The sequence below is a fragment of the Solea senegalensis genome, unplaced genomic scaffold, assembly GCF_019176455.1.
Source record: "Solea senegalensis isolate Sse05_10M unplaced genomic scaffold, IFAPA_SoseM_1 scf7180000013752, whole genome shotgun sequence".
NCBI lineage: Eukaryota > Metazoa > Chordata > Actinopteri > Pleuronectiformes > Soleidae > Solea > Solea senegalensis.
In genome coordinates this window covers 18,254-30,000 of record NW_025320885.1, presented here as the reverse complement: position 1 = coordinate 30,000, position 11,747 = coordinate 18,254, and the positions used below count along the sequence as shown (strand labels likewise).

Genomic DNA, 11,747 nt, shown 5'->3' with positions numbered 1-11,747 from the left:
CTTCAGTGTTCAAAAAGCACTTGCATTATTACTATAATAATAATAATAATAATAAGACAAACTAATTTGTCATATATACAGTTTATCCCTTACATTTCTTTGTATAAATGTAAGTACAGCACAGATGAAGAGGACAACTGAAGACATGTTTCTTACACAGCGAGCAGTGAGGGGCATTCCGTCCTTGTCTATCTCGTCGGGGTCGAGCATGCCCAGCTGCACCGACAGCTCTCTCTTATCATCAGCAATGATGGGGAAGGGCAGAGTTCCCTCAGCCCCACTGTTGAACGCCATCACATCCTGCACAGAGAGAACATTTCAGTCATTATAACCCTGGCTTATGTTTCACATGAGCAATAAACAGTAAAAAGGAATAAGTAACAAGTGACTCGGGTCATGGAGTGCATGTTCAGGTGCTGACAAACCTGTTCGGTCACATAATGTATATAAAAGTCTTGAGGGCATAAAGGGTGAGGGTGGAGAATCATGACGTATGTCGTAGCTCGACGTACAGAAACGGCTCAAAATAGCAGTTCACGTGTCGCGTCGTGCACGTCTCTCACCTTGCTCCAGTTGCGGTGATCCTCCACACTGTCGATGGACAAGGCGATCATCTTCACGCCTCGTTTCTTGAACTCGTCGCTGACCTTAGCGGCGCAGGCCAACTCTGTGGTGCACACAGGAGTGAAGTCCTTAGGGTGGGAGAACAGGACGCCCCATCTGCAGATCACAAGGAAATACAATAACTTTGTGTCTTTTAAACATGTTGTTATCTTAAGTATGGAAGTATATAATGAAACATGACATGAAAAGGAATCTTGAACGTTTTTCTGATGCAATAAGCTTAGTGTTTTATGACAATTTCGAAACTTCCACTTCGTTTGACTTTTGCAACCCAGGATCTTACAGCACATGGTAACTGTTAGTTTCTGCAAACTAGAGCTGAAACAATTAATCAGTTATTAATCGATTACTAAATTAATCCGCAACTATTTTGATAATCTATAATGGGTTTGAGGTTTTTTCATGGTTAAAACATGATTTCTGATTATTTAAGCTTCTCAAATGTGAATATTTTCTTCATTTTCTCTCATTAAAAGTGAATCTTTTTGGTTTGTGGACAAAACAACATCATCACAACATTTGAGAACATCATCCTTTCCAGGTTTTGACAAACACCGATCAACAGGTTTTCTGTTATTTAATTGACCAAACGATTCATCGATTAATCAAGAAAAAAATCGACAGATCAATCGATTATGAAAATAATCGTTAGTTGCAGCTCTACTGCAAACCACAGATTTGTATGAGCTCAAGTTAACGTTACTTATTCACATATCTATAGACGTGCATATCAACATGCATGACCGCATTTCAACTAATTTTGAAACAAAAAGAGGAAAAGATCGTGGTGAAATTACAATTACGGTGATCATGAAAAAAGACATTATTGATGAATATAACATTCAAACATGTTTTGTTTTTTTTCTGTACAGAAAATACAAACTCAACATGACCCATGGTTTGAAAATAAGTAAATAATTAACACTTCTCTGGCAGACCAGACTGGACTTTGCACCATTCACAAAAAAGTTTTAAAATGATAATCTGACAAAGGGAGGGGGCGTGAAGCTTTTACGCAACTTTTAAATTTCTTGACCTTTTTCAACAGATGATTCACCTCAAAAATCAAATGAGATTTCTTCCTCATATGATTCTCCTCACTTTGCTGGGATGTGGCGTCACATGGGCAGAGCACCAGGAAAAACAAAGGCCCCCTCACACTTTGTGAGTGCCTGGAATGCCTGACTTATTCACATGGAACAGATTGGAAAGCTTGTATTAGTTTTGTTTTGTTTTGTTTTGTTTGTTTTTAAATCAATCTTCCCACTATATTTGGGCTATTCTAAGACCAGTGATTCGCATAACAGTGACAAACAGGAGTTTTCTCCCACAACTGTCTTTTCAGTCTGCAGCCAAATGTGGAAGTGCTCGTGCAAACTTCACTTTATTATTTGACCATTTTTTCCCCCATGTAAAATGGACACATTTTGATGCTAACTGAAGTAGATCTGAAACAATTAATCAATTACTAAATGAATCATCAACTATTTTGATAATTGATTAATCGGTTTGAAGGTTTTTTTCATGATTACTGATTGTTTCAGCTTCGTAATTGTGAATAGTTTCTAGTTTTCATTTTCATAATCATTTTGGTTTGTGGACAAAACAAGAAATTTGACATTTCCAGGTTTTACAAACACTGATCAACATTTAACATCTTCAGACATTTTATGGACCAAACGATAACTCGATTAATCGTGAAAACGATCAACAGATTAATCAATTATGAACATAATCACTAGTTGCAGCTCTAAACTAAAGGCTACATTGTTTCTCCAACACACTTAAAGTGAGTGAGTTCAGCTGCAACATGCAACATCACCAATAGCTGTTGCTGAATTTTACACACTGTACCTTTAATTCACCTTGTTTTAATGTTGTGGACCAGCAGGTGTCCCTGATCTACAGCAACAGTCGCATACTGTGGCTTTAATTTATAACTCACGCGCCCTGCGACACGTTAGAATCACATCAACTTCTTAGTCTTTGGATCAATCACAAAAACCGCAGCAGCTAACCTAACTAAACTCAATACTGGGAGTCACGTGACGTGACAAAACTGACTGCTACAGTCAGACATGGTGGACGCGGTGGAGTCAGCGCACTTACGAGCTGCCTAAGAACTCATGGAACTTGATCCTGCCGATAGTCGTGTCGGCCTCGAAGTTGGGAAACACGTCTCCCAGCAGAAGTCCAGGCATGTTCGTGTCCGGGTTCACGCAGCAGCTCAGGTGAACGAGCACAAGGCAACAGTGAGTGTGCACGGTGAAGAGGAGCTCGAGAGAGAGGGAGGGGAGAGGGAGAGGGAGGGGCCCCAGTATATGTGACGTAGCCCCACTCATTGACCAATCAGAGAAAAGATAAGAAACTTCTTTTATTTTAATTTGACCATTTCAAATGTTAGATTTTTTGTTTTTTTTAGACATAGCTGTTCCTGTAACCACAGATGAAACCGTTATTTATTATGTTAGATTCCGTTCACCATAACACACATCCAGATTGCATGAGGAAACACTACATGGCATGTGGGAGAGAACCTACTAATAGTAAGCACTATACTGTATTAAAAACACAATGTAAGGCGCAACAATATAGACCCGAAGTGGGCTAAAAACAATGTTAAAATAAATAAATAAGACTAAAAACACAACACTAGGGATTTGTTCTGGTCAGTAGTGTACATATGGAATAATAAGAGAGCGGCAGATAGATAATATAAGGAAAATAAAATAGAAAAGAGTTAGAGAAAGCCATTATTTACAACAGAGAGTGAAAACAATGTAAAACAAAAGTCAGTGTGATATGGGAACTGTGCAATCTGTCAAAAAGAGGAGTTAGGAAGTTTAATGGGTACAGAGGTGACAGAAAGAGGAGAGTCATGGCAAATGATTGCAACATCACAGAGGGGTAGGAACTGTAGCTGTGTTGTGTTGTTTTGGTCAGAGCCACATAGAGACAAACACATCCACTCTTACACTTACACCTACGGTCAATTTAGTGTGTCCAATTTACCTAATCCCCATATTGCATGCTTTTGGACTGTGGGAGGGATAGATGGCTTTTGATGATTTCTTTTAAAGTGAATATACACAGGACCTTTAATGTTGTTTTACATGATCTGGGTTGGCCTTGTGGAACTTTTAGGGGGCTTAAACATCTGTGTCTGGGAAGCTCTGGCCTAATAGTTTCAAACTAATGTGATTTTGTTCTGTAATTGTTATGATTTTTTTTTTAAACTCACAAAATGGCTGACAGCTAATCACTTCCGGTTCACGTCACGCACACAGGAAGCTTTCACTTTCATCCGCATCCTTGTTATCATTATTGTGACTGTAGCATACAGCAAAGGAACTGAAGGCGCAACAGCCGTCACACCGCTGCGGCAGATATTACCACTGCGGCGAAAAACCTCAGCACAGCGCGGTTTTTCTACGCCTGTGGAGTCACAAACAAAATGCCTTCTCCTAAAACTAAAAGCCCGGCACGGAGCGGAGGAAGCCCGGTCCTCGGTAGCTCTAACAACGGACGCTACGAGTTCATGTCGCTGACGAAGCCCCTGAACCGGTCCTCGCCGCCGCATCTTCTCCAGCGACAAGGTTCCGACCCAACCACAGCCCGGCTCCGAGCCTCTGAGAGCCCCACACGGCGGCGAGGCTCCAACTCGTCCACGGGCTCCGGGAGCGGTCTGCAGGAGGAAGACGGTATACGGCTCAACCCGTCCTTCTTTCGCGTAGCGCTGAGCTCGCTGCTCGCCATCGACCTGTGGCTGTCGAAGCGGTTGGGAGTGTGCGCCTGCGAGGACTCGTCGTGGGGAAGTGTGCGGCCGCTAATGAAACTGATTGAGATATCGGGCCATGGCATTCCCTGGCTGGTCGGTACCGCCTACTGCCTGTTCAAAAGTGACAGCGCTGCGGGACAAGAAGTCATGCTCAACCTGTTCATGGGTAAACGTCATAACTCTTTCTCTTCCTCCATTTGTTGTCACACTATTTTCTCCCACTTTTGCTAGAAATCTATCAGACACAGAGTTCTCATAATGTCCATGCCAGGGACGGATTTAGAGACATGTTCATCTGGTTGAACAGGTGTACCTAACAAAGTGGCCAGTCCCTATCATCAAGTAAGAATGTATTGAATAGCCACTAGGGGGCGACTAAGCTGTGTGCAAAAAGAACTTTGTTTGAATGAATGTCTATGGGGAAACTATGGTAAATTTAAGTAAATATTTAGCTGAGGAATGAATGGCATCAATCTCTAGTTTCAGGTAGTCTTCAATAGAACATTATTTATGTTTTCAAAATAATATACAGAGGAAAATGGGTGAGCCATCTGATGTTGTCCAATAGAAAAAAAACACCTACAAATTAAAATACATTATTCACATCATCATTCAAAAAATACATCATTAATGCAAAGGTACAATTAAGTGCAGTGCAATGCACCATGGGACAAACTATGTAATGTCTGTTTTATTCTGCATCTCGGGGAATCCTGTGCCCTGCATTTATAATACTAGATGAAAGAAGGTGCAGTGAGTCTGTTGTGGTCTTGTAAGCTTAGTCTATATTGCTCTGTCATGAGAGAAATACTGCACATTAAATTAAAAGGTATTTAATTACAGAAGGAAGATTTGGCCAGTTTTGACCTGTAGCCACAATGCTTTCACGTTTTCAGAGATCTTGTAATTTTCCTCAGTAATACAATCTCACAGTGGCACTGATGGCTTATTGTTGTCCGGAGCTGGTTTTACCTGAGTTTCTGTTGTTTTGTAATTGCAGTGGTTGGCATATAACATTGGTATCAGGTTTGCCCGGGTGTGTGTTGCATGTTTTTAAAGGATTAATGGGGAACACAGCCTGCTCCGATTGTGTGGTTAATCAGACTTTTGTGTGACAGTTGGAGTGCCGTGGCAGTATTAACTAGTGTTGAAAGTAATCAGACTTTTCACAGAAAATTAATAAAAAGGAATAGTTGAGGGTTTTTTTGAAGTCTGGTTGTATGAGTTGCTAACACATGAGCTGTGTTTCCACCAAGCAGTAAAGTGAAAAACCGCAAATTTGCCACTGACACAATAGAGAAGTCTGTAATGCTCCAGTGGAGGTTTGTATGAATGTACGTTAACTGGAAAGTTAGCACTAACCTCCATCAAAAGTAATGTCTAGATCGTCGATTGCACCACATTTTTATGGATATTCGCACCATATTGTTGTTATAGTTTTCATAATAAATTGAGAGATTTACATAAATGTCATAAGAACACCATGTTAATTAGGAATGGGTTCTTCTTGGGCCCGTACACCACTGTTTTAAGTCCAGAGACTCAGTTATTAAGGTAATCAGTAACTACAACCCTACAAACCAAACCCTGGTCAACATTATTGATACCTCCAGGTGGTGCCAAACCTTATAAAACCCCATACGGATAGCAGATCGATAGTTGTATATTTACTCTTAACAGGCACTTCTTTAGGTATCATGTATACTTGTTCTGCTTCAAGGCTTTTACGTGTTATACATTCAGAGGTCTGGTTATATTCCACTGACCTCTGGCAAAAAAAAAAAAGATGTTTGCACAGAGAACTGCCGCTCACTGGATAGTTCCACTTTTTTGGACTCTTCTCTGTAAACTGTAGAAATGTTTGTTCATGGAAATCCCAGTAAATCAGCACTTTCTGAAACTACTATGTCATGTTCAAAGTTATATAAATAAGGTCTCCACAGAAACCACAGCAGGTCGTCTTGATCATGTTTACATGCCTGAGTGCGTTGAGTTGCTGGTATGTGATTGGCTGATTAGATATTTGCCTGAACATGTGGTTGAACATCTATGTCCTCCATTTTGGCTAACTCTCTGTATCGTAATTAACTAAAACTCTAACAGTATTTATGATGATCACGATGTGCTGACATCAACTCACCAAAGAGAGGCGGCCACGTCCACCTCTTTTCTGTGTTGTAAGTTTTTTCTATACCATAACATATAACATCTCTTTCTCTATTAGGTCTACTCTTGGACCTCATCCTGGTTGGTATTGTCAAAGCAGTGGTCCGTCGACGTCGGCCAGCTCATAATCGCATGGACATGTTTGCTACCTTTTCTGTGGACCGCTACTCTTTCCCGTCTGGCCACGCCACTCGCGCCGCCATGTGTGGGCGCTTCCTTCTGGCTCACCTCGTGCTGGCTGCCCCACTGCGGGTCCTCGTCCTGCTGTGGGCCGGCCTGGTGGGGCTGAGCCGAGTGCTGCTGGGCAGGCACAATGTGACTGATGTGATGTTTGGCTTCTGGATGGGTTATTGGCAGTACAACCTGGTGGAGATGCTGTGGCTCTCACCTCAGACCCTTCAAGGGTTTCTGGGACAGTTAGCTTAACATGAAGAAGAGACTGAAGAAGGAGGAGACATGGCAGTTTGAATGTTCATTGTCACCTGCACAGCTCTTGTCCGTAGCTAAGACTGTCAAGAGAGAGAAGACAGAAAGCTGTAAAGACACCTGAATCCAACTTCCACTCCTTATTCATCACACCATGATTTTAGGGCCATTGCTGTATTCACCTGTCCTTCTCGGCTAAATCCATTCTACTACGTTTTCATTTGAAAAAAAAACTTATTTTCAGATTTAAAAAAAATGTTTTTAATGACAGCGGACAAATATTTGCCAAGTAACTGATGGGAAATGACGTGTGGTTATACAACTCAAATGAATCTCTAGTTAAATTAATTTTTTAAAAGTGGATCAAATAGATTTGTCTCTTCAGACCAAAATGAAAATGGGAAAAAAGGGAACTGTGTAGAGGGTGCGAGTCGGGTTTTAAAATTTAGTTTGCCTCCGGTTGCAAAACTAATTCTGTGCAACCCATCCTCCTATTGGACAATACCAGGAGGTTGTGGAGGGGGTGTGTGTTAATGTCTATGATGGCATGCAGCTTCCGTGTACAGTGTCCGTAATGCTGCTCCCCCAGCTAACATCAGCATAAAACAGTGCACTTGCCACTGTTGTTTGGTAGAACATCTGCAGCATGTCACTGCACACATTGCAGGACCTGAGGAACAAGTGGCAAAAAGTGGCGACTCTGCCCCTTCCTGTACACTGCATCTGTATTAGCCCCAGCTATTTGTGGGACTGCACAGTCTCTACCTCCACTCTCCCAGTGCACACTGACTGCCATGGTGTTTTTGATCTCCTGAAGTCCACCACCAGTTCCTTGGTTTGGTGGTGTTCAGGAGAAGGCCATTCCTTGTGCTCCAGTCAGTGAAGGTCTCCACAAGGTCCCTGTATTCCCCCTCCTGCCCACCGCGTGCACATGCCACAACAGCTGTAACCCAGGTGAGAAGTAGAAGAAGTAGTGGATCATTTTGCCTTTTCCCATAGCCTTCCTGCATGGACTACCCTTTTTTCTCTGGCTCATCCTGGGTTAGGAAACATTAAAGAAAACCAGCTGGATCTGCTTCAAAACGAGCCAAGTACTCCTGTGACATGTCCAGCCTGGTGGGCTTTTAATCAGGGGTCAAAATCTGTGGCACCCAACGAGCAGAAACCTTCCTACGACATGCCAAGTTAGTTGTGCAGAGTGTTCTTTACTCCTTCACTGGAGATGCTCACACCATTGGCTGTCATCCATCGCCATGTGGTAAACACGATCAGTGTATTGCTGGGTGGTGGTTGGGATCAGGATCGGGACGCACTGACCTCGGGTTATTTTCATGGTTCTCCCTAACCCTCTTGAATTGAGCTGCCCACTATACAGTTGATAAAGCTGGAGGATCATCCCCTAATGTAGCAACCATGTCAGCAGGAATGTCCTTGTGGGCTAACCCCTTTTTTGCAGATGTTTGGTAACACCACCGTGCCACATTTTGTCCATGCTCACAAAATGTCTCTAGTACTGGTTTTTAAAGTCCTTAATTAAGCTATTGGGCTTATCTGGAAGTTTAGTATCAGGAAAGGTTGACCTGAATGTGTGCCAAGTTTCATTGCTGTTTGACATTACTCCTCAATCAGCCTGTGAACTTTTCAGTCCTCATCATACATAATCACGTGTAGTTGCTTTAAAAGAGAGAGCGTTCTAAAAAGGCCTTGGATTGTACCTACATTGAATCTAAATTGATCTCTTTGAGTTGTATAACCCGCATGTCAGTTACTTGTCAAATATTTGTTTGTCAGAGAGTGGGGTTGTCTCAGTGTCAGTTTGATATTGTGTAATTCCCAGGATGACGATCAACTGAAAAACAAATCATGCTGGTTTACTTTTTTGTCATCAAGATGATAGTTTATATCTAGAATGGACCACTTTTCTTTTCAGGCAGAATGTTGCACTGTAAAAACTGTAGCACATTACTTTTAAATATTAATTAAAAATAGACATAGTCTTCCGCTTTGGAAAGTGAAGTCCAGTAAGTTGGATGGATGTAGCAGTTAGGCACCAGGGGGCGACTCCACTGGTTGCAAAATGAACTTCTTTTGAATTGAAGTTCATGGGAAAATGAGCTTCTACTTCTTTCTTGATTTAAACCAAGCATTTGTAAATTAGGTTCACATTAAGAGGAAGTGAAGGAGTAGACAGCAGTGTGATTGACAGCTGGTATCTTCAATTAGGAGCCTGGTTGAATCACATACCTCAAGTCTTCCTAATGGGTGCTTGATTCACAACCAGAAGACTTTGTCCATTTGTTTACGCATTCATGCCAGAGCTCCACAAAACTCTGTGTTTTGCTAGAAGTGATTTTATGTCATGACTGACGGAGGAAAAGGAGATCGTACAACAGTAATATGGTGCAATAATGAAGCAAGATTGCTGCAAATAGTTTGAGAATGGCTGAAAATGCCTAAATGTGTCCAGTTTCCATAACTCTGGATTTTAAACACTTACATAAAGGGATAAAGGTAGCCACATAAGTAACACACATTCAGAAATAACTAACATGGGACAGCCCATACCAAGTGAAAAGGGGAACTTGGCTTGTGACCAAAGGGTTGGCGGTAATAACTTTGAGCAAGGTACCCAATCTCCATTAGCTCATTGTTAATTGGACACTCTAAATGGGAGAGTTGCGTCAGGAAAGGCATCCAGCGTAAAAACTCTGCCGACGCAAATATGTGGATCATCCACGGTGGCATTCCCTAGAGAGGGAGAAGCTGAAATATGAGAAACAAAAAAGAGCTATAACCCACCTATCTGCATGCCTTGCTTTGGTAATGACACAATCACCTTGTTGTGGTGAAGGAGACGGGTATATACAGTATGCTGTCGTTAACGACCATCTTCACTGTGCAGCGAGGGGTGTGGGACGTGTCACCAGTTTTGATGTCATCGTTTGGTTGCAATATCCATCCATCCATCTTCTACTGCTTTATCCTCCACAGGAGGGTCACCAGTCCATCACAGAGACAAACCATCCACTCTCACACTCACACCTACAGTTAATTTAGAGTGTCCAATTTACCTAATCCCCATATTGCATGTTTTTGGATTGTGGAACCCGGAGAAAACCCATGCACACACGGGGAGAACATGCAAACTCCAGCGCAGAAAGGCCCTGGTTCCGACCGCGTCGCAATCCCGGGTCGTCTTGCTACAAAGGCAAGAGATAGATCTGTAGAAATCTGATTCAAATTGCATTTCAAACCACTTTCAAATGTGGTTCTATGGGAAAAAAAAGTACCACATGAAAACCCGGTCACACCAAAATGCTCATCTGTGGACATGTAAATAATCATTTTGTTCACAAACTTGAGTTCACACATAATTAATGGTTTGCAGAAATGTAGAGTGGCGTAATGTGACCCTGCAGACTGGGTTGAGATACAGTGTATAGTAAAAAAAAATGATTGTCATGTAATTTTCCACAGTTTTGTGGAAACAATCTTTAAAGGTCCAGTGTGTAAGAATTAGCGACGTTGAATAGTGAGATTGTAACAAACGGAGGGCAATCTCTAATTATTTTATAATCGATTAATCTGTCGATGAACTTGTTTAGGAAAATGTTGATGGATATTTAACAAACCTGGGAATGACGTTTTCAAATATCTTGTTTTGTCCACAAACCAAAATGATTCAATTTTAAAAACCCCAGAAAATATTTACGTTTAAGAAGCTGGAAAATCAGATCTTTATGCATCAGGTTTGTGTGAACAGAGCCATTTTTTGTTTTTGTAGACGGCATTTGCTACAAAATGTGAAACATCTGTGTAAAAATGTATTCTAAAATGAATTCTTACCATTTTTAAGTAGTATGTTGTAGTTTAGCCTAAATGTCACACACTGGACCTTGTAGTTGTGGACGGTGTTTGCGTAATATTGTCCTTTAACTCTGAAGACGCACTGCTTTTACCGACGGCACCAGTTTTTATTCACGTCTTGTGGCAAACGTCACAGTCGGAGTGTTTGTATGGAATCTGCAATCCTCACGTTTAATAATTAAACCACATCCACGCAATACTTCCTACACGGAGATCAGACATTGGGTGGTTAAGATGTTGCACACGCACACCTCAGCACTGCCAAAAAGCAAAACGTGTTCATGTGCAGTTGCACTGTGACTCCCGTGTGCTGTTCTGTTTTTCATGAATCATTTGTGTGTGTGACTGTCGTGTTTCTTTGTAATTATATAACATCTTTTTACTACTTCTTTGACAGAAAGAATGTTATACACGTGTGTGTGTGTGTTTGCAGCTGGCGTCATATTGTGCGTCCAGACGTTCACTGATTTACATGTGTCGACCTCTTGCATTCTGTGCCCTCTCTCTGCAATAACTGACCAATGATTTTCCCAACGATAGATGACCAGCAGGTGAGGTGGCAGCTTCCAGAGGCTGACATTATGTTTATCACAGTCATATGTTTGTGTTTGAAATAGATTTTTTGCACATTCCACCTCCCAAATTGCACATTGTACTTTTTTGCCTGCTATATGATAATATAATTAAAAAGATGTTGATGCCTCTACTGTAAATATGTCTGTAAGGGTATGTGATTAAACTGTGTTATGATAAATATTGGCTGTGGCTACTGAAGCACATTGCATTCATTTGGGGAAAAAAAAACTTTCTCCTGTTTTTCGGAGTACTTTTTTTCCCTGAATTATCGAGAACTCTCGCGAGAACCTCCAACCTCTATATTTTCAGC

At 41.5% G+C, this 11,747-nt stretch overlaps 2 protein-coding genes across 2 annotated transcripts in view; one reads left to right on the top strand and one right to left on the bottom strand.

Annotated features, from left to right (window-relative positions):
- The window catches only part of prdx6 (peroxiredoxin 6), a 4,993-nt gene extending 2,066 nt beyond the window's left edge, over positions 1-2,927 (bottom strand). Inside the window, exons 1-3 of the mRNA XM_044015666.1 lie at positions 2,734-2,927; positions 564-720; positions 157-300 (exon numbers count right to left, since the gene is read on the bottom strand). Of these exons, the coding sequence (XP_043871601.1) occupies positions 157-300; positions 564-720; positions 2,734-2,825 (393 nt within the window). The 5' untranslated portion in view covers positions 2,826-2,927. The remainder of the gene's footprint in view (positions 1-156; positions 301-563; positions 721-2,733) is intronic.
- A 753-nt stretch (positions 2,928-3,680) lies between these two features.
- plpp6 (phospholipid phosphatase 6) lies at positions 3,681-11,615 on the top strand. Its single transcript, XM_044015670.1, has 2 exons — positions 3,681-4,568; positions 6,627-11,615. The coding sequence occupies exons 1-2, from the start codon at positions 4,079-4,081 to the stop codon at positions 6,992-6,994; spliced, it is 858 nt and encodes a 285-aa protein (XP_043871605.1). The 5' UTR covers positions 3,681-4,078; the 3' UTR covers positions 6,995-11,615.
- The last annotated feature ends 132 nt before the right edge of the window (positions 11,616-11,747 follow it).

Coding starts and splice junctions, on each gene's coding strand:
- plpp6 (XM_044015670.1), top strand. CDS start 4,079: ATGCCTTCTCCTAAAACTAAAAGCCCGGCACGGAGCGGAGGAAGCCCG. Junction 4,569..6,626: donor CATGCTCAACCTGTTCATGG/GTAAACGTCATA, acceptor TTTCTCTATTAG/GTCTACTCTTGGACCTCATC.